General features: G+C 48.4%; 1 protein-coding gene across 2 annotated transcripts; it reads right to left on the bottom strand.

Moving 5' to 3' along the window:
• KCTD6 (potassium channel tetramerization domain containing 6) lies at positions 1-25,456 on the bottom strand. 2 transcript variants are annotated; one of them, XM_060271283.2, is made up of 4 exons: positions 25,271-25,456; positions 10,460-10,567; positions 6,386-7,443; positions 1-575 (listed from the first exon to the last, which is right to left on the bottom strand). In XM_060271283.2, the coding sequence occupies exons 2-3, from the start codon at positions 10,484-10,486 to the stop codon at positions 6,757-6,759; spliced, it is 714 nt and encodes a 237-aa protein (XP_060127266.1). In that variant the 5' UTR covers positions 10,487-10,567; positions 25,271-25,456; the 3' UTR covers positions 1-575; positions 6,386-6,756. The 2 variants fall into 2 exon arrangements, with proteins under 2 accessions (XP_060127266.1, XP_088518750.1); XM_088662624.1 differs by lacking the exon at positions 25,271-25,456 and adding an exon at positions 24,867-24,997.
• Positions 25,457-26,058: the final 602 nt, after the last annotated feature.

The raw sequence follows: 26,058 nt of genomic DNA on the forward strand, positions 1-26,058 counted from the left end.
TAATTTTCATTTTTTTTTATTAGCTTCTTGTTGGCAAGCATTACACCTGGGAATAATATTGCACCAGGCATTTTTTTAAAAAGGTTCTGCCACAGGGATTCTTATTATTTCATTCCAAATTCAATGGAAATACTTCTAGCTGTATTTTTATCGCCATAGGTAATATTTGGCTGCTTGTTTTATAATGCATGGAAAGAAACAGTTCTCATAACTGTCTGAAAATAAAACCAGGGGCAGAAGAAGCCTGATGGTACCTCAATTATTTTAATACTGCTTGCTCACTGATTTATGAAAACTAGGTTAGATTACATGATGGTAGCTTTTCCTCTGTCCAGCTGGACTTTAACAAATCTGGGTACAGTCTAGAGAGAACTTCTCCTACGCAAACGTCTCTTGTACTGTTTCTTATTCGTTTTGGTGTAGCTTACGCATGAGATAATTCACACTGGACTGGAGCCTCTGGCATGTTCCCAGTGGTTTGTAATAGCACTAGACGGATTAAACACAGGTTAAAAACCAGGAGACAATTTTTAGCACTTTACATTGTACTATGTGAACACCACGGAAAACGTGTCCTAAATTGTGAGGGACAAGGGATACAGGGAAGTCCCTCCCATCTTAAGTTCCAGCCCATCACCAAGCGCTGGAGAGAGTAAGGAGAGCTCTGCCTCCAGCGGAGAGTCAGGAAGTGGTGTCCGAGGCTCAGGCAGGGTTGTGGAGCCCATGCCTCAGGTGGGACAGGAAGTTGGACGCACGGGGGGGAGGCCAATCCCCCCAACTCCCGAATTGCGACGCAAACGTAGGGGGAAGAGGTTGGGTCTGCCAAAGTTGTGGTGCTGGAAGAAAACGCGCCAATCGCCATTCGGGAGTTCTGACACCTCACCTTAAGGATGCATTTTTACTGCTCTGAACACTGTAAATAATCAGCACTTAATAAAAGCCTTAAAAGACCATGCTGGAGTCGTTACTCTAGAGTAGCCATACCAGGCCCTCTGACAGCAACTCCCGAATCTTTTTTGGCTACTTTGGAGTGCAGCGATGAGCGCTCAAGAGGCTGAGCATTGGAGGCTGGAGGCTGAAGCAGCGAAGCAGGAGCTACAGACCCTCACAGCGCACGCACAGCAGCAATTGCATGCCGCTCAGGAGGAAGCGCGAGGGGCGCAGGAGGAGCTGAACAAGCTGGTGGACCAGGTGAGGACAAAAGAGGAGACTGAGAAACAGCTAAGGGTGATGGTATTAGACCTGCAGAAAAAGTTGGAAGAGGAGAAAGCCGCTAGAGGTGGGGGGGCACCCCAGCCGCAGCTAGTCCAAGTGAGAAGGGGACAGAGCCTAGTCACCAAGTTCAGCGGAGACCCGAGGGAGTACCTCGGATTCGAGACTGAGATAAATTATGCGCTGGAATTGCATGCAGCAGAATTCCCAGATGACGCGCACAGAGTCTACTTTATCATAGAGCATTTGACGGGGGCCGCCCGGGAATGGGTAAGACCGCTCATCGCGCAAAAAAATCCTTGCATGAAGAACGCAACTTTATTTCTAGAAGCTTTAAAATTAATGTACGCTAGCGACAGTGAAATGGAGGCCACTAAACAGGAGCTTCATGACCTAACACAAGGAAAATCGACAGTTAGAGACTACTGGGCGAAATTCACCATGCTGGTGCACAAACTGGGGTGGGATCTGAACAGTGAGCCAGTGAAATCAGCCTTCTACCTAGGTTTGCATGCAGACGTTAAGGATGAGCTGGCAAGAGGTCCTAGACCGCAGACTATGGATCAGCTCAGCAAAGCGGCGCTAGCGGTGGGGGTGAGGCAGGAATCCAGATGGTATGACAAACAAGCGACGCGCGCAGCAAAACCTTGGTTCCCACGCTCTCAGGACAGACCACATCACCAAAACCCACCCCAGGGACCGCCCGCCCAGACCAAGCCCAGAGCCGGAACCGATGGAGATCGGGGGAGCGCGCGCGCGGGCTTTTCAAACCCCGGCGGCGCCAAAACGCAAGGAGGGAAGAGGAGGGAATTGCTTTCTCTGCAACTCCCCCCGGCATCGCGTCAGAGACTGCCCTCATCGCAGGGAGTGGCAAGGAAAGGCGGGAACGGTTGTACCTTCCCCCACTGACGTAGCACCACAGCAGGGAAACGAGACAGCCTGGCTGCAGGAGACAAGGGGCAGCAGCCAGGCACAGTCAGCAGTGAACAGCCCCAGCCCGCCCACCCGCACAGAGAGGAGCAGAGCCAGCCCACCCCTCCCAGAGCAGGAGTGGTTCTAGAAGTCACGCTGACGCTCCCAAATGGCTACCCCCTGTCAGTCCTCGCCTTAATTGACAGTGGGGCATCTGCCAACTTCTTCTCGAGAAACTTTGCAGAAGAGCACCAAATCCAACTTCTGCAGCTGGATTTTCCCCTGCATGTGGCCACCATTGATGGCAGAGAGTTGCTGGGAGGGGCCATCACTCATCAAACCCCCCCCATGAGAATGACGGTGGGAAGGCACTCAGAGACACTGGCTTTCAACGTCACGACCATCTCAGACCCCCCCATCGTTTTGGGAATGAGCTGGCTGGCGCGCCACGACCCTTCCATAAGTTGGCACCAGAGATGCATCACGTTTGGGTCGGACTTTTGTCTGGAACATTGCATGCAGCACCAACCAGGGGAGGGGCCTCCGATAGCCACGGTGGCCACCATGCACGTCAAAGGGGGTGAGGCGATACCCAAGCCGTACTGGGACCTGCAGGAGGTCTTCAGCGAAGCGGAGTCCGACCACCTACCCCCACACAGGCCTTTTGACTGCCAGATCAACCTGGTGCCAGGGGCAACTATACCCCCAGCCAAGCTGTACGCCATGTCAGACCAGGAACTGGAGGATCTGCGCGCTTTCATCGACAAGAACCTCAAGCGGGGGTTCATCAGAGAAAGCAAGGCAGCAGGGGGCAGCCCGGTCTTCTGGGTGGACAAGAAAGACACGCAACAGCGCCGCCTGGTGGTGGATTTTAGACGGCTGAATTCGGTGACAGAGCCAGTGGCTTTCCCCATGCCCAGAGTGGATGATCTCCTGACAGCGGCACGCAGGGGCAAGATTTTCACCAAGCTAGACCTGAGGGGGGCGTACAACTTGATCAGGATCCGGGAAGGCGATGAATGGAAGACCACGATGTTCACGCCTCTGGGCTCTTTTGAATATCTGGTGATGCCCTTCGGGTTGCAAGGGGGCTCAGCCTGCTTCCAGGCCTTCATGCACCACGTCCTGGGGTCCCTCCTCTTCAAGAACTGCCTGGTCTTTCTGGATGACATCCTTATCTATTCCAATGACCCAGTGCAGCATGTGAAGGATGTCAGGGAGGTGTTGCAGCGCCTGAAGGACAACCACCTGTATGTGAAGCTGGAGAAGTGCAAGTTTCACACCAAGGAGGTGGACTTCTTGGGCTACAAGCTGTCAGACAAGGGACTGGCAATGGACAAGGACAAGGTGCAGACCATCCTGGACTGGCACAGCCCCAGGACGCGCAAAGATGCCCAACGACTACTAGGCTTCGCTAACTTCTACAGGAAGTTCATCCAGAACTTCTCTCGGGTCACGGCTCCCATCACCGACTGCCTGAGAGGCAAGCAGAAGTTCAGGTGGACACCAGAGGCACAAGCAGCGTTCGAAAGCCTCAAGAGGGTGTTCGCGTCAGACCAGCACCTGTTCCACGTGGTGCAGGATGCGCCCCTACGCCTGGAGACAGATGCTTCTGATAAAGCTGTGGGAGCGATTCTGTTGCAACTGGACGCCAACAGAGAGTGGAGACCCTGTGCCTTCTTCTCCAGGAAGCTGACCCAGCCTGAACGCAACTACACAGTGTTTGATAGGGAACTTCTCGCGATCCACGCGGCGTTCCAGCACTGGCGACACTTCCTGGTGGGCGCCAAGCACCCCATCCAGGTGTGCACAGACCACAAGAACCTGGAGTTCTGGAGAACGGCCAGGGTGCTCAACCAGCGGCAGATACGGTGGGCAGAGTTCTTCTCGAACTTCAACTTCTCCATCCACTACATCCCGGGGGAGCAGAACGTCAGGGCGGATGCCCTCTCCCGCAAGCCAGAGTACATGGAGGAGGAGTTGCCACCAGCACCCAGGCACGTTTTCCCCCCATCTGCATGGTCATGCGGTGCAGCAGTGGTGAGCGAGGCAGAACTCACAGCACTGACGGCAGCGGATGAATTTGCCACCCGCATCTTCAGAGACCTGAGAGGGGGGAGGGAGCAGGCCAAAGACTTTGAGGAGAAGAGGGGTTTGCTTTTTTACAGGGGAGCCCTGTACCTCCCGACCAAACAGCTGAGAGGTAAGGTTCTCAAGCAGATGCACGACAACCCAACGGCGGGTCATTTCGGAAGGGACAAAACCACTCACCTAGTCATGAGACACTTCTGGTGGCCAGGGGTGCGGGAGGATGTTCGGGATTATGTCAGGGGATGTGACACCTGCCAGCGAGCAAAGGTGGTCAGAGCGCCACCAGCAGGTTTGCTGGAGCCATTAGCCACACCGCACAGGCCGTGGGAAGTAGTGTCCATGGACTTCATCACAGACCTGCCGTCGTCCAGGGGCAAGACCGCAGTGTTGGTGGTGGTGGACCTCATGTCCAAAATGTGCCACTTTATACCGTGTGCCAGGGCGGTCTCGGCAGAAGAGACGGCCAAACTGTTTGTGGACCACGTATTCCGACTGCATGGATTGCCTTTAAGAGTTATTTCGGATCGTGGCCGCCAATTTGTTTCCAGGTTCTGGCGACGGCTCATGAACCTCCTGCAGGTGGAGGTCAGCTTGTCGACGGCTCGGCACCCGCAGACCAATGGACAGGCGGAGCGGGTCAACGCCATTCTGCAGCAGTACCTGAGATGTTACGTCAGCCAGAGGCAAACGGACTGGGTGGATCGCCTGCCACTGGCAGAATTTGCCTACAACAATGCGGTGCACGTCTCCACAGGGGTGTCGCCCTTTAAGGCCAACTATGGGCGCGACCTCAGATCTTTCCCGGAGAGGGAGGGGGAGGAGGAGGAAGAGGGCCCACAGGCCGAGGAGTGGGCAGAGGACCTGGAGACGGTGCACCAACAGCTCAGAGAACACTTGGAGAGGGCCAAGGAAGCGTATAAGAAGGGGGCAGATCGCCACAGGCGGCCGGGAGAGGTCATAAGGGTGGGGGACAAGGTTTGGTTATCCTCGGAAGGTCTTCCCACCAGGGGGCGATGCAGAAAGTTAGCACACAGGAGGCTGGGCCCCTTCACGGTCACGCAACAGGTCAACCCGGTAGCCTTCAGGCTAGCACTGCCGGAGGACATGAGAGTGCACCCAGTGTTTCATAGATCACTGCTGTCGCCGTACAGGGAAAGTACCAGGTTCAGGGACAGCGATCAGCCTCCAGAGGGAGGGGGGGAGACGGGAAACGCCCGACAGCTCAATGAGGCAACTGAGATTTTAGACTCAAGGAGAGGGGTGAGAGGACTGGAGTACCTGATAGCATGGGAGGACACTCCGCCATCCCACAATGAGTGGATACCGGCCACGGAAGTACCTGAGGAATTTTTAGTGGAAGAATTCCACGCCCTGTTCCCCCACAGGCCCAAGCCCTGGCACATGGAAAGGGAGGGAGAGGGGGAGGAGCAGGAGGAAGGGATAGCAGGCAGCAGCTCCCCATGGAGATGGGAAGCGGAATTTGAGGACACGGAAGAAGAGGTGTGGGTTTCACCGAGGTCAACGACGTCAGAGGCAGGAGAGGACTGGCAGAACATTTTTACTCCCACCAGCTCTGATGCCACTGACTTCTTGGGATTTCCGTCTTCTCAGGGGGAAGGAGAGAGATCGCAGGATTGGGGGGAAATTTTCACACCCACAGGCTCGGATGCCACAGACTTCTTGGGATTTCACTCGTCCCCAGCAAGCAGAGAGCCACTGGGGAGGAGGAGAGAGGAGCCTGGGAGGGGGGTGGATGTGAGGGACAAGGGATACAGGGAAGTCCCTCCCATCTTAAGTTCCAGCCCATCACCAAGCGCTGGAGAGAGTAAGGAGAGCTCTGCCTCCAGCGGAGAGTCAGGAAGTGGTGTCCGAGGCTCAGGCAGGGTTGTGGAGCCCATGCCTCAGGTGGGACAGGAAGTTGGACGCACGGGGGGGAGGCCAATCCCCCCAACTCCCGAATTGCGACGCAAACGTAGGGGGAAGAGGTTGGGTCTGCCAAAGTTGTGGTGCTGGAAGAAAACGCGCCAATCGCCATTCGGGAGTTCTGACACCTCACCTTAAGGATGCATTTTTACTGCTCTGAACACTGTAAATAATCAGCACTTAATAAAAGCCTTAAAAGACCATGCTGGAGTCGTTACTCTAGAGTAGCCATACCAGGCCCTCTGACATAAATGTAATTATTTCACAGTCCTTCCAAGGATGCCCTCTTGCGTCACCCTTTGTGAAAATAAAAAATAAAATAAAAGTTTCTTTGATGGAATGAGCAGGCACATGCAAACATTTCCTCACGACGTGACGGGAGATGAGAGAGGCCGGAGCATGCCCATTCTCCGGTCCTTAGGAATCCATAATAAATATTTAAAACAAAAATATATATATCTATGTATATATGGAGAAAGAGAGAGATGCAGAAAGATTCTCCAACGTTGTTTAAGTGGAAGCCGGTCTCCAGTCTCTTAATACAGTACCTTGTTCTGAGAAGCTACTACATAGCTTCTAGACAGTAAACAAACAAAAACGGGGAAAGAAGGGGTGAAATCAGTCGTCCGTTTTCTTTGCCGGCCTACAGAAAGTCCAGTTATGTTCCACCGTATTTTCATTGGCTCGTTCGCTCATGTGGTGGACCCTCGTGTTTCGGATGGTGAAGCCTTGCTTCGTGATGTACTCCATCAGGTGGACCCTGAGGGAGACTTCTTGGTGGTAATCGCAGGGCCCAAACGTGAAAGAAACTTGGCAGTCCCTCGTGTCCATCATGTGCTTGTTCCACTTGGTGAAATAGTTGGAGATGCCTTCCAGCAACGAGTGGACCTTGGTCGTGATGGTCAGCTGCGTTATGATCACCGCCACTGGGTTGGAATATTTCGAGAGCTTGCGAGTGCTGGAAAGCTCCACCACTTCCTCAAAGGTATCCACGGGATACAGAGGCTTGGGCTCGTTAAGACACTGTATCAAGGGTTCGATCTGGTAGAAGTCCGCTTCTTTTCGAAGCAGGTCGAATTCCTTGAAGTCCAGAGGCAGAGTCAGCTCTGACGTCCGTAAAAAGTTGAGGACGTACCGGAAAAGCGGCCCGTCCCGGTCAATGAAATAGTTGCCCTGCGAGTCCCTGGCAGTGGGGAAGCCTCCCCGGAACATGGCCCCCAGCATCGAGTCGGGGTACCTCGTGAGCGTGGTGAGCGACGTCGTGTACAAATGGCCACCCACATTCAGAGTGACCGGCTCTGTCATCTGCGGAAGGGGAGAGGAGAAGTTTCAGAGCTCTCACAAGCCAACGTATGAATATCCCATTAAGTACCTTAAACAACCATTTTAAAAATCACTGCTTGTAAAAACAAGCAAGCAAGCAAGCAAGCAAGCAATAAGAACTGCACTTTCCCCCTGTATGGGGGCATTATTATCCAAAGGGTAGAGCCCAACTTGCACTCATGGAAGAGGTGGTGATCCAGAAGAACAGAAATGGAGGGGAGTTTTGCTGATCTGCCTTTCCTCCTGCAGCTCTCCCTCTCGCCACCTGCCACCCTGTTCTGGAGGGTCCCTAGCTCAATTTTCAGTTGGCACAAGGAGCATAGCTGCCAAGTCTCCCAGTGAAAAATGTGGGATCAGCAGCGGCGCGGCACCGGAAGTGGACATGCGTAGAAGCAACTTCCGGTGCTGGCGCCGGCCGATTTCCGGTGCCCATACATGGGTAGTGCGGCACCGGATGTCGCTTCTACGCATGTCCAGGCATGCGTAGAAGCGACTTCCGGTGCCACGCTACCCATGTCTGGGCACTGGAAATCGGGCGGTGCCAGGACCCAAAATGGAGCCTCACTGGCAGGTAGGAAATCCGGGGGATTTACGGGATTTTTTCCAATCCGGGCTGCCAGCGGGAAACAGTTTAAAATACGGGGGTTTCCCGCAAAAAACGGGAAACTTGGCAGCTATGACAAGGAGGGAGCAGGGGAGAGAGGACAACCCCCCCCCCATTGCCTGTCCTCTTAGCCTTGTCCCCTGAATCAAAAAACCCTTGTCTGAGCCCAAAGGCACCAACTGGATTCCTCCCCTAATAAAAACGGAATGAGGCAGAACCGTAATTATTATCTGCCTTTCAATTCTATCTGGAACACAACTGTACCATCCTCTGGGACGCATTCATCTAGCCATATAATCAGCTGCTCTCTTGGGCCGAGGAACAATTGCCGACGGGTGACCGAAAGCAGCCACCTATCAGTGGCACAGCATCTTACTCATCCCACATCGCCCTGGCTCTGCGTCCCATTCTCACCTGACCTGTCATTTCCTTTTGAGATCACAGTGCAGCCCCTGCTGCTCATGTGCAATTATTTTACTGCGCACAAGTGTCCCCACCTCTTGTCCAAAGAGGAGAGGAAGGTGGGCAACCAGGTGAAGGGAGGCGTGACTGCCTCTTTAGGCCTTATTTACAAAAGCTGCAAAAAAGTACCGGTAAGAGGTGCAAAAAGGGTACTTGCACCCCAGGATCAGTCGCAAACCACTGTTCCCTGTGGCACTCCTGGCACACAGGCCACATTGGTTTGCACCCAATTTTAGCTCTACTCGGAGCAGAGCCATTGAAATCCATGGCCATGGCTAGCTTAGGCCCATTTGTTTCAACTGGTCTACTATTAACCCTACTGGGCTTTATGCAATTCTGGTACCCCCCCTGGAAGCTGCACTAAATGGCTCCATGCGGCCAATTTCAACCAAGAATGAGCTCACTGTGCCTTTGTCCACAATGCTGCACAACCCTTTTGGAGATTTTTTTTGTGACAATGTGTGCATATGTCTGGAAGGGAGGGAACCTGCTTAGCCTTTGCAGTGTAGCCCAGCAGGCTAGAAAGTCTGGAATCAAGCACAATGCCTCTCCCCTCCCCCGCCTTGCTCTATGCACATTCAACATATACTAGGCAGAAATAGCTCAGCCGAACACACAAAAAAAGAAACCAATGCCGAGAGGACCAGCGGCACCAGACTTGAGTAAGGATCTCTTTTAGGTCGAAATAAAAGAGCTACATAACAAACGAAATGCTGAAATGAAGAGCCAATTAGGAGAAATGCGTGACTTGCCCAGAGAAACCCCCCGGGATGAGTCAATAGAAATAGCAAAATAAGGCTCCTTTAAAATATTATACTGAAGCTGGAGATAAAACTTTCTGGCTGCAAACATCAATGACTTCTTGACACTGAAAAAACAAGGCCAGGTTGGCATCATGCAGGGGCAGATTCATGGACAAACAAGCAGGACATGAGAGTGCTTTTGAGTCAAGGTGAGATGCTAATCTAATTCTTCCATTGCCCGCGGCATGGTTTTTTGAAAAGGATGCTTGGCATTAGGAGATTCACCTGTGCAGGCCTTATTAAGTGAGATTTCAGCTGTTCTAGTGCATTAGGAGCTATTGACGGATAATGCCCATTCTTTCAAAAGAAAAGAGGCAGAGATGAAAACTTTCTCAGATATGAATATAGTCTCTAGGATGTAGGCAAAGGACACCTGGGGTTTGCTACAACTGGAGTATTACAGTCGTTTTACAGTCGTCAACAGCTATTAGTCAGTCAATCACCCATTTCCACCACCCTTCTGAGTGATACCCCTCCCCACCCTTTCTCTACATATAAGCGCCTGGGGACTTCTATTTCAGTGTATCTGAAGAAGTGTGCATGCACATGAAAGCTCATACCAAATTAAAAAACTTAGTTGGTCTTTAAGGTGCTGCTGGAAGGAATTTTTAAATTTTGTTTCGACTACGTCAGACCAACACGGCTACCTACCTGAAACTAGAACTACCGGGTATTTGGGCAGCTGTAATCTTGGTTTGAGGAGCCATTTGGTGCCTAGCTTATATTATCTGAGTTTCTAACATTGCTTAAAAGCTTCAATGAATGTGACTTTCGTGCATAGCTGCCAAGTTTTCCCTTTTCCTGCGAGGAAGCCTATTCAGCATAAGGGAATTTCCCTTAAAAAAAGGGATAACTTGGCAGCTATGCCTTCGTGCTGGAAGAAGCTTCTCCACCCCTGCCCGCAACTGTCAGAGGAAATCTACTGGCCAAATCTTTGACTATAGGTGTGTAGCTAACAACACATACAGGGTGTTACTACTGGAAGAAATGGGAGCATTTGCATGGGGCCAGCTGTGTGGTAAAGAAGCACAGGAGGGCAGATTTAAACACATGTGCACAGCAGACACACAGAGATCCCCTGGGAGAACTTGGCTTCCCCCCCCCCCCACAGCCCAGCCGGCATACTTACTATATATCCCCAGTCTCCATTATCCATCTGTTCCAATGCGCGAGCTGCGCGAGCCTGGGTTTATCAGAAGTCTTTTGAAAGTTTATGCAACCCACAACTTATTCCTCCCTGGTGGGGGTGGGAGAGACAAAAAAGCAGAGCAGATTATGAGCACTTTCAAGGTGGAGAAGAGAAAGAACAAGAGAGCGGTGTTTCTACCCCTTCAAAAGGCAGGCTCTTTGCCTGCGCCTCGGATTCCAGCTACAAAGGAACTCAAGTACAATCACCTGCAAAAAAAAAATATTACCTTCCCGCCACTGACCTCCTTGCATCCTTTGCAGCTGTAGAGGCGCTGCGCCTCGCAGGGGAAAAACCTGAAATCATTACGCAGCCGCCTGAGTTAAAATAATGAGCACTTGGTCTCTTGAAGGTGATCCACACTTTTTAAAAATGGTCCACGTAATTTTATCTGGGCAAAAGCAGGCGGTTTTCAAAGGTTGCCCCGTACAAACATATGCCAAGGGAATCCTTCGCTCTGGACATGTGAATCGATGGCATGGATATACACCTCGAAATCCCCCTGCCCCAAGCTGGTGGCCTTTAGATTAGGGTTTCCCCAAACTTGGCCCTTCCAGCTGTTTTTGGACTACAACTCCCATCATCCCTAGCTAGCTGGACCAGGGGGGTCAGGGATGATGGGAAATGTAGTCCAAAAAACAGTTGGAGACCCGTGTTTGGGAAACCCTGTTCTAGATGTTTTGGTCTACATAAAACAGCCATCGGGCCTAGTCAGCACGGACAACGTTCAGGGATTGAAGGGAGGCAACCCAGCCAAATGGACAGGGTATAAATAATAAAATTATAATTATGTAAGTCCAATAACATCTGAAGGGTTCCAGGATAGGGGAGGGTTTGCCATTAACCCATGTGTGTCCTGTACAGGAGCTCATCGACTGGAAATGAGCCCGCACTGAGAATCAAACAGCAATAGCCACTGCCATGGGCTAGAGACAAAACAACACACAACCACCAGCTTCATAAACTTTATTATTTATTACCAGTCTTCACCAGCAGGTCCCAGGGCGGGTTACAACCATTAAGAAAGGAGAGGAGAATTAAGAAGTTAAAACATAAATTATGTTCACAGTAACTGGGTGCGGTGCTGAAAACACACATCTCAGATGTCAGAGGCCAGGATAAAGTGCTGCTCCCTCAGCATTCTCCAAAAGCTGTACCGTGAAGACTGCCATGGGAAGGGGGCATTCCACAACTTAGGAGCTGCCACAGAGAATGCCCCTTTGCCAAGCCACCTACCCACACAGTGTCTGAGGGTGGTGGAACAAGCATGAGGGCCCCCTTTGCTGATCTTAACACACAGCCCAGGCTTTGTATTTGAGGGCAAATTGGTACTCCACTCCCACCGATTTGGCATTAAAAACATTTTTTTCAGTCTGATCTCTTCCTACTCTCTAGTCATGCAGAAAAGATTTTAAAAAACAACAACACACAACCATAACAATACCACGGTTTTGTCCTTGGAGACTTTAGTAACTATAGGGAGCTCAGAACCGGAAAAGCATTTGCTCTTCAGCTTCAAACTGGGATCCTTTGCGAGTGCTTTGGAAGAATGCGGCTTCCAGTACAATTGTGCAATATAATAGGGGCTCTCAAGTCAGCAACGCAGGGGGGGGGGGAGGACAAGACGCTCAGCTTCTTTGCAATCTCACAGGAATGGCTAACTACAAACCGGTCCAAACGTCGACCCACATTTCCACAGGCAAACATGAACTCTCCACAGTAAAAACAAACCACCCTCTGCAAAAATCCATCTCATTAGTTGTAGCAATCTTTATTTCCAGCCTTGACATAACTGGCTCACCATCCTTTCATAGGCAGATGGGTTTGGGAAGGGGCAGAGATAAAATAGAAGCAGCTAAAATAGGGGCAGTTGACCTTTTTCGGCCAGAGGAACACACACAATACACACACTCTCCTCTAGAGAATCTGTGTGAATCAGAATAGAATAGAATAGAATAGAATAATAATTTATTGGCCATGTACTAATATACAGTACTTGGAATTTTGTTTCGGCTACATTGCAATGTAAAAGTACTTTATACAAAGTGTGCAGAACACTATTTCAAGATCGCCAGCAGAGTGACTTCAGAACAGGTTGAGGTGGTTGTTGGTGCCTCTGGCGCCAACTGAATGGCACTAGTTGATAATGCTTGACTTTCGAACCTGACTTTCTCTGGAGCAGAAGAAGATGTTCTCTTATATTCAGTAATGTTCTGTAAATTCTTCCAAAGACTAGCTGAGTCCCCAGTTAAGAGAAAGGTAATTGCCCCTCTCTACCCATCAAACGATTGATCTGATGACTGGTTATTTGCATCCTCATCAAGGCACTGTATCTACTTTGAACACACACACCCCTTTTTTTGCTGCCACCCATATTGGGGGTGGCAGGGAAGACCAGAAAATAAATGTTTGGAAGGGGGAGTGTCCAGATCAGGCCGGGACTAAGCCACCCCAAGCTAAGACCAACATCGCCAAATGGCATTCTGGCACAGTAGCTTTGCCCACAATCTGTGTGACATATTCAAATCGTACCATGCCATTGGTTGTACCTACTACGTAGGACTGAAAACACGCAGAAGTTGTGTCAACATCAGAAAATGTTCATTTTATTTATTTAACAAAACTTGTATACCACTTCACCATAAATAAAACCTCTAAGTGGTTGGTTGTTTTTATATGCTATCTAGGTTTGGTAAAGGTAAAGGGACCCCTAACCATTAGGTCCAGTGGCGGACAACTCTGGGGTTGCGGCGCTCATCTCGCTTTACTGGCCGAGGGAGCCGGCGTACAGCTTCCGGGTCATGTGGCCAGCATGACTAAGCTGCTTCTGGCGAACCAGAGCAGCACATGGAAACGCTGTTTACCTTCCCGCCAGAGCGATACCTATTTATCTACTTGCACTTTGACGTGCTTTCGAACTGCTAGGTTAGCAGGAGCAGGGACCGAGCAACGGGAGCTCACCCCGTCACGGGGATTCAAACCACTGGCATTCTGATCGGCAAGCCCTAGGCTCTGTGGTTTAACCCACAGCGTCACCCGCGTCCCATCTAGGTTTGGTAGGCTTGCCTAAAGAAAAAGGTTTTCAGTAGTACAGTCATACCTTGGAAGTCAAACGGAATCTGTTCCGGAAGTCCGTTCGATTTCCAAAACGTTCAGAAACCAAGGCAAGGCTTCTGATTGGCTGCTGGAAGGTCCTGCAGCCAATTGGAACCCGCGTCGGACGTCTGGGTTCCAAAGAACGCTCGCAAACCGGAACCATCACTTCCGGGTTTGCAGCGTTTGGGAGCCAAGACGTTTGAGTCGTAAGATGTTCGTCAACCAAGGTACAACTGTATAGTGAAGGCAACTGACTGATGTCAACTCCTTGACTAATTTTGAACCAAGAAAGCAATCCATGTAATCCATGAAAGCAATCCATGAAAACAAAGAAAGCAATCCATGTAATTGTCACAGCCAGGCTCCCCTCTAGATTTGGGAATTGAGTTCTCCAGTCTGTTGAGCAGGCAAGTGCAGATGCCTTGGCTCCTCAGTTCCTTACAAGAGCTCTGAGGCTTAAGCAACACACGGACTCCCAACCCTGTGTGATTGAGAACCCAGACCATGCAAGGTTGCATATCATGAGAGCACCTGGTGTGTACAGAGGCGGGCTCCCCGCTGCATTCATACCTTCAGACCCAATAGCAACTGTTTTTTAGAAAGCTAAAGGGGGAGCAAACATGAGGATGTGGGGCTAATGGATTTCACCGAGAGATCTCCATCTTTGCCCACCGTAATCCAAGCACCTTGTCTTTAAAGCACCTGTAAGAATCTATTATTCCTCTTTTCCCCACTAAGACCTCACTTTGCGAAGCGGGTGGAGGGAGGAAACAGCTTGAAGGTTTAGTTCAGTGGTGTCCACACTTTTTTCAAAGAGAGCCAGATTTGATGAAGTGAAGGGTTGTGAGGGCCAACCATACGGCCGACCAAAGTTGTTGAGGGTTTTTTAGGATCTTACCCCAGGAAATAGGCCCCCGAAATGGACTTTGGACATGCTTGGTTTAAGCCATGGGTAGGTAAACTAAGGCCCGGGGGCCGGATTTGGCCCAAATGCCTTCTAAATCCGGCCCGTGGATGGTCCAGGAATCAGTGTGTTTTTACATGAGTAGAATGTGTGCTTTTATTTAAAATGCATCTCTGGGTTATTTGTGGGGCATAGGAATTAATTCGTTCCCCTCCCCCCCAAAAATAGTCTGGCCCCCCACAAGGTCTGAGGGACAGTGGACCGGTCCCCTGCTGAAAAAGTTTCCTGACCCCTGGTTTATGCGAGCTTTCTATTGCGAGCCATGTTTTCTGAGAACACAGCTTATGGCGAAACCATCAACCATGGGAAACAAAACTGAAAGTTTTTGATGAATTCACTGCAGGAGAAAGTTTACTGCGGACAACAGAGGGAGATAAAGAACTATCCCACTGGAAATTAACCACAGTCAGATGTTGTGGGCATTTTCCTCCAGTCTTCCTTTGAGAAAGGAAGAGCAGTAAGTCTGTCGGCATCAACCAGCTCGGCTTTTGTGACTGGTTCCCATTCCCTTTAATGACCCCATATTGGCATTACAAGATGCCTAAATCACTGCTCTTTGCAGGGGAAGGAAGATTTACATCTTCTTGTCTCCTCCGCAGGCAGAAGAGACAGCATTTGATCGCCAGCCTGCTGCGAAGCACCAGAATGAATAATTTATCAAAGCAATTAGTTCAGGCAAGCCTCTTCCCATCCGTTTGCACAGGCAAAAGGGAGGCGCAGACAGCAGATGCTTCATTGATTTGGTGTAGGTTTCCAGGACTGCTAACAATCTAGAAATCTGGTTAGAAAACGTTAACACTTCAAGGAAGGAACAAAGTTATGCACAGCGACAATCGCATGCAGTTAGAACATTGCCTTTTCTTTTTTTAAACAAGCTGACTCCGCCAAACAACCTTAGCCTGGAAATTCTAGGGCTGTACAGTGGTGCCTCGCTAGACGAATTTAATTCGTTCCATGGGTCTTTTCTTATAACGAAAAATTTGTCTAGCAAATCCCATAGGAATGCATTGAAATTTTTTTGATTTTTTTTTTTGCCCATAGGAACGCATTAATTGAATTTCAATGCATTCCTATTAATAATTGGAAGAACAACGTTTTTTTTAAAAAAAATCTTTATTCTTTTTTTAGACTTTTCTTTCAAAGTTTTTTTCTTTTCTTTCCCTTCATTTTCACGATCAAATGTTTCTCCTGCTTCCCAAGGGAGGGGTCCACCAATTTTGATGGCAGTGGGGGAGGGGAGGGGAGGGGAGAGAAATGTAAATCAAGCACAGTGCTAAGGGTACAAATTGTCCTCTTCCTGGTCATCAGATTGATTATCTGATGAGAGAGAATGATGACCCCACAGATCTACACAGATAAGCTTGGGGGGGACGGACGACAGACGAACTGTGTGCTTTTGTGCATGACAGCGAATGAAGGACCAGCTATTTGCAAAGCACAGATGGCCTGAAATTGGGGGGAGGGGGGAGAATGTAGATTGTGGGCAGCCTGAATCTGGCATTACATGCCTGCCAAGCAAGTACCCTACCCTGGACACAGGGTGTTGTAGAGGTGCAGGGAGAAAACTGCCATGGTGTTAAAACCCATACTGCTCCTCAAAGCAACCAGCGTACCTACACCCAACCCTAAAAGGAAGGAGGGAAGCTAGGTGCTGAAAGATGGAAATATGAACGGTCAGGATTCTGACCAGCTGTCGACAAAATAATTTTAAGCTCGCGTCTAGAAATCTGAGCTGGTGCTTCGCTTTGTTTGCAAAGGAAAAGGTAGGAGGACACACGCGTAAGCTTATCAATGGTACAGTTATTATGCCTCTGCAGCGATCCCCTAAAGTGATACCTATGTGGTTTTCATTACACAAGGCCCAGCTTGTGCAAATGTCAGGTAATGATTCACACACCGCTGCAAAACCTTTCGACAGAATAAAAACGAATGAAAACAGAATTAGAGTGATCAGTTCTGTTAGTTACAGAGATAGAGCACAGCCTTAAAGGTAAAGGTAAAGGTAAAGGGACCCCTGACCATTAGGTCTAGTCGTGACCGACTCTGGGGTTGCGACGCTTATCTCGTGTTATTGGCCGAGGGAGCCGGCGTACAGCTTCCAGGTCATGTGGCCAGCATGACTAAGCCGCTTCTGGCAAACCAGAGCAGCACACGGAAATGCCATTTACCTTCCCGCTGAAGCGGTACCTATTTATCTACTTGCACTTTGACGTGCTTTCAAACTGCTAGGTTGGCAGGAGCTGGGACCAAACAACGGGAGCTCACCCCGTCGTGGGGATTCAAACCGCCGATTTTCTGATCGGCAAGCCCTAGGCTCTGTGGTTTAACCCACAGCGCCATCCACGTCCCGCGTCCCGCCTTACAGTGAGTCAAACCACTGGTCCATCCAGCCCAGGGGTAGGGAACCCGTGGCCTTCTGGGTGTTGCACAACTACAGCTGTATCATCGACCTCTGCCAGCTGAGAGTTGTAGTTCAGCAACATCCAGCTCACGGTCTTTCACCTTTTAACTGGAGGCACCAGAGACTGAGCCTAGGACAAAGCCATGTGTCCTAACACTGAGTGTGTCGGCTGCTCCCAGATTATCGCAAATGGATGATGTCCTACCTGTATGAACAACTACTCAGAGGTACCTTGGCTTTTTAAAACCTTGAAGATTTTACAAACAATACAAAAATGGGAATTTGAAAGAGATTTTTTTTAAAAAAAACACCAACCAACTGAAAAGGAGGCTGTAATTTTCCTTGCACAACTCCATGCACAACATTCAAGCTGTTTGCAGAATGACAATTGCATCCCATTATACTAAGATCCCTGCCTATGGCACCAAGATATTTTATATATGTAACAGATGGGAGTATGTGTCCTAGCTCCAAGGAGAACTACATCAGCATTTGTGCTGAATCTCTCCCTGCATGAGCATTTTTGTTTTTAAAAAGGAAAGGAAAGGAAAATGTTCAGAGAGATTAGAGTTACAAAAGAACCTAGGCAGCATAAGTAGTCAGAAAGCATCTAAAATACAGCAACAAAAGCATACCATTTAATGAGCAGTCTTTAAATGCTTTCAATGACCCACCACTTGGCTATTTAGCACTACTCTAGTATTGATTGTCTTTGTCCATGGAGTTTTCTTGGCAGGGATACTGGAGCGGCTTGCCAGTTCCTTCTCCAGGAGGATCACGTTTAGTCAAAACTCTCCACTATGACCTGTCCACCTTGGGTGGCCCCGCATGGCATAGCTCATAGCTTCTCTGAGTTATTCAAGCCCCTTCGCCACGACAAGGCATTGATCCATGAAGGGGTCAATGTATGTAGTGATGTATGGAAGTGAGAGCTGGACCATAAAGAAGGCTGATCGTCGAAGAATGGATGCTTTTGAATTCTGGTGCTGGAGGAGACTCTTGAGAGTCCCATGGACTGCAAGAAGATCAAACCTATCCATTCTGAAGGAAATCAGCCCTGAGTGCTCACTGGAAGGACAGATCCTGAAGCTGAGGCTCCAATACTTTGGCCACCTCATAAGAAGAGAAGACTCCCTGGAAAAGACCCTGATGTTGGGAAAGATTGAGGGCACAAGGAGAAGGGGACGACAGAGGATGAGATGGTTGGACAGTGTTCTCGAACCTACGAACATGAGTTTGACCAAACTGCGGGAGGCAGTGCAAGACAGGAGTGCCTGGCGTGCTATGCTCCATGGGGTCACGAAGAGTTGGACACGACTAAACGACTAAACAACGACAAAGTATTGATTATTTTTAAGCACATGCCTTCAATTTGTTCACCTAGCCCCCTTTATGGTGATAACTACTGTACTATAATCTCATCCTGTTTCAGACTAATGGGCTGCATTTGTGTTTTCACAAACAGCTGGAAGGGTAGCTACTGTTTTTGCACTGTTTGTGACTTTCCCTGCACGGTTTTCTCCCTTCTGCCCCAGGCTGAACATTAATTAGGGCTTGTTTTCAACATTATGATATTATCACCAGCTAAATATAACGATATTCTGATATATCACAATGTCTGAAATAAGGACGCAGCTATGTAGAGGCATTGGCTGGCTTCACGGTTTTCCCCACATTGTGGTTTTTTTCAGAGCGCACATGAAATTCACAATATGTTGCCAGCTCAAAAACTATGAAACCGACATCACAGTATGGACTTTGAACCGGTTAAATTGATATATTACCCAATCCTACTGAGCATGTGGGCAGGGTTCACAAATACTCCTTGAGTGGTATTCAGCTAAGTTTTACTCATTACTGAAGGTAATGAACTTAGCTTAGACATGGATGATGATGATGATTATGATGATGATGATTAGAATTTATATACCACCCTAAACCCGCAGGATGCTTTAGCTTAGATTCCTGCATTGCAGGGGGTTGGACTAGATGACCCTTGGGTCCCTTCTAAATCGAAGATTCTATTATTCTATGTTCATTAATTCAGTGCAATCCTATACTTACCCGGGACTTACTTCCAAGCTAAACGTTTACAGTCTTGTGCTGCAAGTGGGTCTTACCCTGTTCCACAAGGGTTCTTTAAAAACAAAACCCACATTCCCATCTACCCACTGAAACAGGGAAAGCTCGAAATGTTCAAAATTCCACAGACTCAGGCCATATGCTGGTATTTGCATCATGACTACTACTATGTAGACCAGGGGTCAGCAAACTTTTCCGCTGGCAGGCCGGATCGCCCGCATGCAGAGCGCATGGACGCGCTCGCGGGAGCACGCACACCCTTGCACACACACCTGCCACTCTTTGCCCGCTGGCTTTCAGAGTCATGGCGGGGGAGGCGCTTCCTGCAGCCAATAGGAAGTCATGGCTGTGTCCTGGAAGTTGGTTTAGCTCCACGCGGGGACTGACCGAGCGGGCAGAAAGGGCCGGGGGCCAGCTTAAAGACCCCCTTGGGCCATATCCGGCCCACGGGCTGTAGTTTGCCAACCCCTGATGTAGACCATCTGAAGACTTTCTTTAATGAACGGAGGATGAAAAGCTGCAGTGTTTTGTGGACGGTGCCTTGCACCTCCCAAATGCTATGGGGTCTGATTTACTAGCCATTGCCGTCTCCCACGGCTAAGCCAACATGGTGCCTTCCAGATGTCTTTGGACAACAGCCCCTGTCAGCTTGGACAATGGTCAGGGATGATGCATGTTGTAGTACACCTGGAGGATGCCACTTTGATTACCCCAAATATATAAATAGGTAGAACTAATTGATGGGACGCAGGTGGCGCTGTGGGTTAAACCACAGAGCCTAGGGCTTGCTGATCAGAAGGTCGGCGGTTCGAATCCCCGCGACGGGGTGAGCTCCCGTTGCTCGGTCCCAGCTCCTGCCAACCTAGCAGTTTGAAAGCATGTCAAAGTGCAAGTAGATAAATAGGTACCGCTACAGCGGGAAGGTAAATGGTGTTTCCGTGTGCTGCTCTGGTTCGCCAGAAGCGGCTTTGTCATGCTGGCCACATGACCTGGGAGCTGTACGCTGGCTCCCCCGGCCAATAACGCAAGATGAGCGTCGCAACCCCAGAGTCGGTCACAACTGGAACTAATGGTCAGGGGTCCCTTTACCTTTACCTTTAGAACTAATTTGGTGGCTAAAAAGAAAGGCCACCTGCTATCTAATCCAGCAGGTACCTGTCCATCACAACACGTATGGGCATAAGCTTAACATGAGTCAACAGTGTGATAGATAAGCTAATGCTAGTCTAGGCTGAATCAAGAGTGTCCCGATCAAGGGAAGTCATAACCTTGCTCTATTCTGCCTAGGTCAGACCACACTTGGGAGTATTGTGTCCAGTTCTGGGCAGCACAATTTAAGGAGGATACTGACAAACTGGAACATGTAAAGAGGAAGGCAACCAAGATGATCAAGGGTCTGGGAACCAGGCCTTATGAGGAACGGTTGAAGGAGCTGGGTACGTGTAGCCTGAAAAAGAGGAAACTGAGAGGATGTGTGCTAACCACCTTCAAATATCTAAGGGCTGTCACATGGAGGATGGAGCAAGCTTGTTTTTTTCCTGCTCCGGAAGCTGGGACCCAAACCAATGGATTCAAGTACAAGAAAGGAGATTTTGACTAAACATCAGGAAGAGCTTTCTGACAGTAAGAGTTGTCTGACAGTGGAACGGTCTCCCTCTGGAGGTGGTGGACTCTCCTTCCTTGAAGGTTTTTAAGCAAAGGCTGGATGACCATCTGTCATGTATGATCTAGTTGAGATTCCTGCATTTCAAGGGCTTGGACCAGATGTCCCTCGGGGTCCCTTCCAACTCTGCAAATCTATGAATCAATGAATATCATACTACAGAACAAGCAGGGCTGCAAAGCTGATAATTTGGCTAACGAAGACAAAGACAGAGGGAGCCCCCTTAGTTAAGCAGGACCTAGAACAGGCATGGGCAAATTCAGCCCTCCAGATGTTTTGGGACTATAGCTCCCATGATCCCTAGCTAACAGGACCAGTGGTCAGGGATGATGGGAATTGTAGTCCCAAAACATCTGGAGGGCCGAGTTTGCCCATGCCCAGGGTGGATAAAAATCAATGATTTTTTTAAAAAAATCAAAAAAATCGGATTTTTTTGATTTAAATCGGATTTTTTTGATTTAAATCGGATTTTTTTGCTTTAAATTGGATTTTTTTAAATAAAATGCTTTTTGAGGAAAGCATATTACCATCCAAAGGTTATTCCATCATGAAATAAAGATTAGTTTTTTTAATTATGTAGTATAAGGTTGTATATGTTTAATTTTGGGGGTAAATAAATTCCATTAATCCATTCACCTCTTCCAGAGGTTTTTGTAAGATTATTGGGCAGTTTCTCTGCCTACAAGATATTATCACAGGTGCTTGGTTTACTTTTGCAGTTCTCAAAACTGAATTTGACTCAACAGAGATCACATGCCTCTTCTTCACAGCAAAAATGTTATAACATGAACAGAGTTGAGAAAAAGACCTTAATCCTATTGTTCTACAAACCTATGAATACAGAAACAACCCCTTCAGTGCTAAGTTTCAAGAAGTTCAGTGAATAGAATAGAAACAATATTTTTCTGATTGTTTGGACAGTATTTAAGTTTTTCATGTGTAGGCTGGGCTGACAGTCTAAGTTTCTTAAAATATATATATTTTGTTTTTGTTTAGCCAAATTAGTTAACAAACATGGATGTTATTGTTTCAGTTGAATAAATCTATTTAAATTGTTATTATTAAGGTAATGATTATTTTTCTCCTTCCTAAGTACAACAGTAAAGTTGTCCAAATATGAATGATTAACCTATTAAACTGGGGATAAAAAACTAATATGAAAAGTTGTTATTCTAAAAATCTTCATCTACTTGCATAATAAAGTTATACCAGCAAGAATTAGTCTTTATGATTTAAATCAACTATGATTTAAATCAAGCCTTACTGACTAGTGATTTAAATCATGATTTAAATCGTGATTTAAATCAGTTTGATTTAAATCAAATCCACCCTGCCCATGCCTGACCTAGAACATTTACAGCTTAGAAGGAAAGTACCAGGATCTTGAACTGGACTGAACTGGAAAATGTCATGTATGATCTAGCTGAGATTCCTGCACTGCGACACAGTATGTTCCTACCTCTAGTTATAGGTAGGTAGCCATGTTGGTCTGACGTAGTTGAAACAAAATAAGAAAAAATCCTGCCAGTAGCACCTTAGAAACCAACTAAGTTTGTCATTGGTATGAGCTTTCGTGTGCATGCACACTTCTTCAAATACACTACTTCTGACGTTAATATGGAAAGAATTGATGCTTTTGAATTATGGTGCTGGAGGAGACTCTTGAGAGTCCCAAGGGCTGCAAGAAGATCAAACCTATCCATTCTTAAGGAAATCAGCCCTGAGTGCTCACTGGAAGGACAGATCGTGAAGCTGAGGCTCCAATACTTTGGCCACCTCATGAGAAGAGAAGACTCCTTGGAAAAGACCCTGATGTTGGGAAAGATGGAGGGCACAAGGAGAAGGGGACGACAGAGGATGAGATGGCTGGACAGTGTTCTCGAAGCTACAAACATGAGTCTGACCAAACGACTAAACAACAACATGGAAAGCAATGTGTGTGCACTGAAATCGTTCTGCACAAAACTGAATTTTTGTAACTGGCCTTACATACCCCTTCACATTTAAACGTGGCAGTAGCTATTTTGTTGATTGAGAGATGGCTAATGGAGAAAATTGGAATCTTCAGATCTCCATGGTAAGAAAGCCAAAAGGAGCGCTACTAAAAAGTAAATGTTTGTGAACAGGAAATTTCAGGATACATAGCTTCTTCTGTCTTGGCAAAGCTGCAGTGATAAGAATGCATGCACTTGCTAAAATTCTCACGGAACGCACAGTCAGCAACTGTCCCCAATGAAACCTGGTAATCCCATGGAATCTTCCATCAATGGATGCCTGAATTTTGTATATTGCAACCCGCAGTTTGAGAATGCACTTATACTCAGCCCAAGCAAATGTGGCGATTTTCTAAACAGCATGGAACCATCAACAGATGCAAAACACAACATTGAACCGTCACTGGGAGACCATGCTTCAAATCTCATTTACAGTCAAGTGTAGGCGTCAGGGAAATCTTTTGGCCGCAGTCCACTTAATAACTGAAAATATGAAGGCTGCTTTAACTTCAAAGGCATCACATAGCCACATATAGAATTAGGGCTTCTGCCTTAGAACAGTAAGAGCAGCAGAGGGTAATATATTGGCAGCTGCACTTATGCCAGTCCATATGTTTGCATGACACTATGAAGTAATACCCAAGGTTTCACATCTGAAAGCAAAGCCAGCCCTACCATTAGGTAGGGAGAAACTGCTGGACTCGGGCAGCAGATTTTGTGATTCTATAAGGCCATCAAATTATCAGTTATTTGGCTTATTATAATTCACGCCACTATGGTGGGTACCATTTGGATTTTCTGCCACAGGCTTCAAAATACAGTACCTTGGTCTGTTTCTTGATTGGAAGTGGTCTTTTTTGACAGCAGTTCCCCCTGTGGAAATATGTGACCATGTGCAAAGCAGACTGACTGGCACAGGCTATCATTTGGAATTCTGCTTATACGAAGCAATGCATCTGAGCTAGCTAAACCAAAGTGACTGGGGAAACCCAGCCAGATGGGCAGGGTATAAATAATAAATTATTATTATTATTAAATTCCAAGAACCAAAAGTGACTTGGTTGCCATAGGTTATAATCAAGGAGGACCTGATTTGGTTAATGTTAGTTCACATGTTGATTATTTCACATGTGAAATAATTGTTTCACGAACAGCAGAAGGGCACTGCACAATTACAGAACAGAAAGTGAAAGATATATACAGTAGAACAGTATTTGCAGCCCTGGATTGTGGGTGGGTTACCAGCAAGAATGAAAACATGTTGTGCCTGAACCAGCAAAAGACTAAACAAGAAACCCTATTAAAAATGCTTCCCCACCCTTCAATCTAAATAAGGATCCTCTTCACCTTCATTTCCAAACACCACTACCTTCAGAAGTGGAAAGCCATAGAGCCACAACACAGAGAGGCAGCTAAACACTTACTTGGGTACCCCAATGGGCTGAAAGAATCATGCTACTGAATTTTTAAAAATTAAAACAGCACAGGGACCCTTCTTCAACACATGCTTTTCTCCACCTTTCAGGGGAATAACTCCACCAAAAAACAGAGGTCCTGGCTATGCTTCAAACTGTCACACATAATACCAAGAATTCCATCTTCCTACAGATACTACAGAAGGATCCAAGAATCCTGGCAGCACACACATTAAAACAAAAAATTCTGGAAATCATCCATCCTTCAGAGCCAACACACACAGAGAGAACTTTAGGTATTTTGCACTCTAATCCCAAGCATGTTTGCTCAGTGGGACTAATTTCCTAGTAAGTGTAATTAGGATTGCAGCCTTAATGACATAATTCGCATGCTCCTACAAAAAAACCAAAACAAAACACCGAAATAAAACAAAGTCCAATATCCAGACTGTACCATGTGATCGCTAACACAGAAAAGTATGCCTAAGTTACCCATTAGCATGTACTGTACTGCAATAGCCCAGAGGATCACTCTTTAACCTCCGTTCCCGTGAGAAGGACGGAATGTGTAACATACGGAATGTGTAACATTTATGTGGTAGCTGCCCGCTATGTCGAATGATCCAGTCGAATGATCTTCAGACACATCCTGATTACCCACTTAATAAGAAGCCAGGCATCCTGACAAATCCCTAAACAGCCACACACCAGGCGTCTTGCCTGCACTCTCCTTACCCTCCTGAAAAGGGACCCAGGCGTCCTGCCTGCCTCCTCTCCTGAAAAGGGACCCAGGTGTCCTGCCTACACTCTCCTTTCCTTTCTGAAAAGGGACCCAGGTGTCCTGGCTGCACTCTCCTTTCCCTCCTGAAAAGGGACCCAGGCGTCCTGCCTGCCTACATCCTGCCTGCTCCTCCCTTTTCTCTCCTGAACAGGAACCCAGGAGTCCGGGCTGCATCTCCCACCCCTCCTTTGTAAGAAGCCCGGGCGTTCCGGTCTCCTTCCCTCCTCCCCTTCGCCGCGACGAGGAAGCCAGGCGTCCCGAGGGTGCAACAACCGCGGCGCATCCCTCCTGGCAGTGTCCCCCCCCCGGCGGCGCCTTCCCGCCATTTTATGATGCCCCGACCTCTGCCGGTACTCACTCGGGAACAGCCGCGCCTCGGGGAAGCTCGCTACGTCTCTTGGCGAGTCGCGCGCGCTCTGCGCTACTCCCGGGCCGGCAGCGACAGGAGAGCGCGAATCCGGCGGCGTCGCTGGCTCCTCCCCGGCGCCGGCGCCTCCTCCTTCCTCCTCCTCCTCCTCCAGGGCCTGCCTTGCTCCGCGAGGCCTCGTGCAAGTTGGAGGGGCGGCCTTCCTAGGGGAAGGGCTGGAGAGGAAAAGGAGGAGCGGAGCCGCGGCGCTCTGCTACGCGTCCGCGGGGTCTGGCGAGGCCTAGGCTGGAGGAGAGTCAGTCACTCTCTCCGAAGCGAGCCAACAGCAAAAAAAATCCCTATCATCCTAAGCAAATTGATTCGGATGCCGAGTTCAGCCCTTTCATTAAAAGCACACAGTTCCCTTAGGTCTATTGGAATGAGAAATTATTCACCTGCAGGCAGAAGGACAATGAGGGAGCCAGCCTTAACTAAACCATTCATCTGGCTCATCCTTCACTTTTTTGAGAATAATTATCTTTGATAGGGCTGCTCATAAATGCTTGAATAGGCATTAGGGGCTTAAATGCAAGGGTCGGGAACCTTTAGCACGCCAGATATTGCTGAACTACAACTCCCATCAACCCCAGTAAGCTAGGCCAATGGGCAAGGATGGTGGGAGCTGTAGTTCAGCAGCATTCTGGTGGGCATCCGTCAGTCTTGGGTTGACGATGGAGGAGTGCACCTTTGGGGGTGAAGTCAAATCGTTGGAGAGTTACAGCGCCTCCAGTGGCTGTAGC

This window comes from Zootoca vivipara, chromosome 2, assembly GCF_965207765.1.
Source record: "Zootoca vivipara chromosome 2, rZooViv2.hap1.1, whole genome shotgun sequence".
NCBI classification, from domain to species: domain Eukaryota; kingdom Metazoa; phylum Chordata; class Lepidosauria; order Squamata; family Lacertidae; genus Zootoca; species Zootoca vivipara.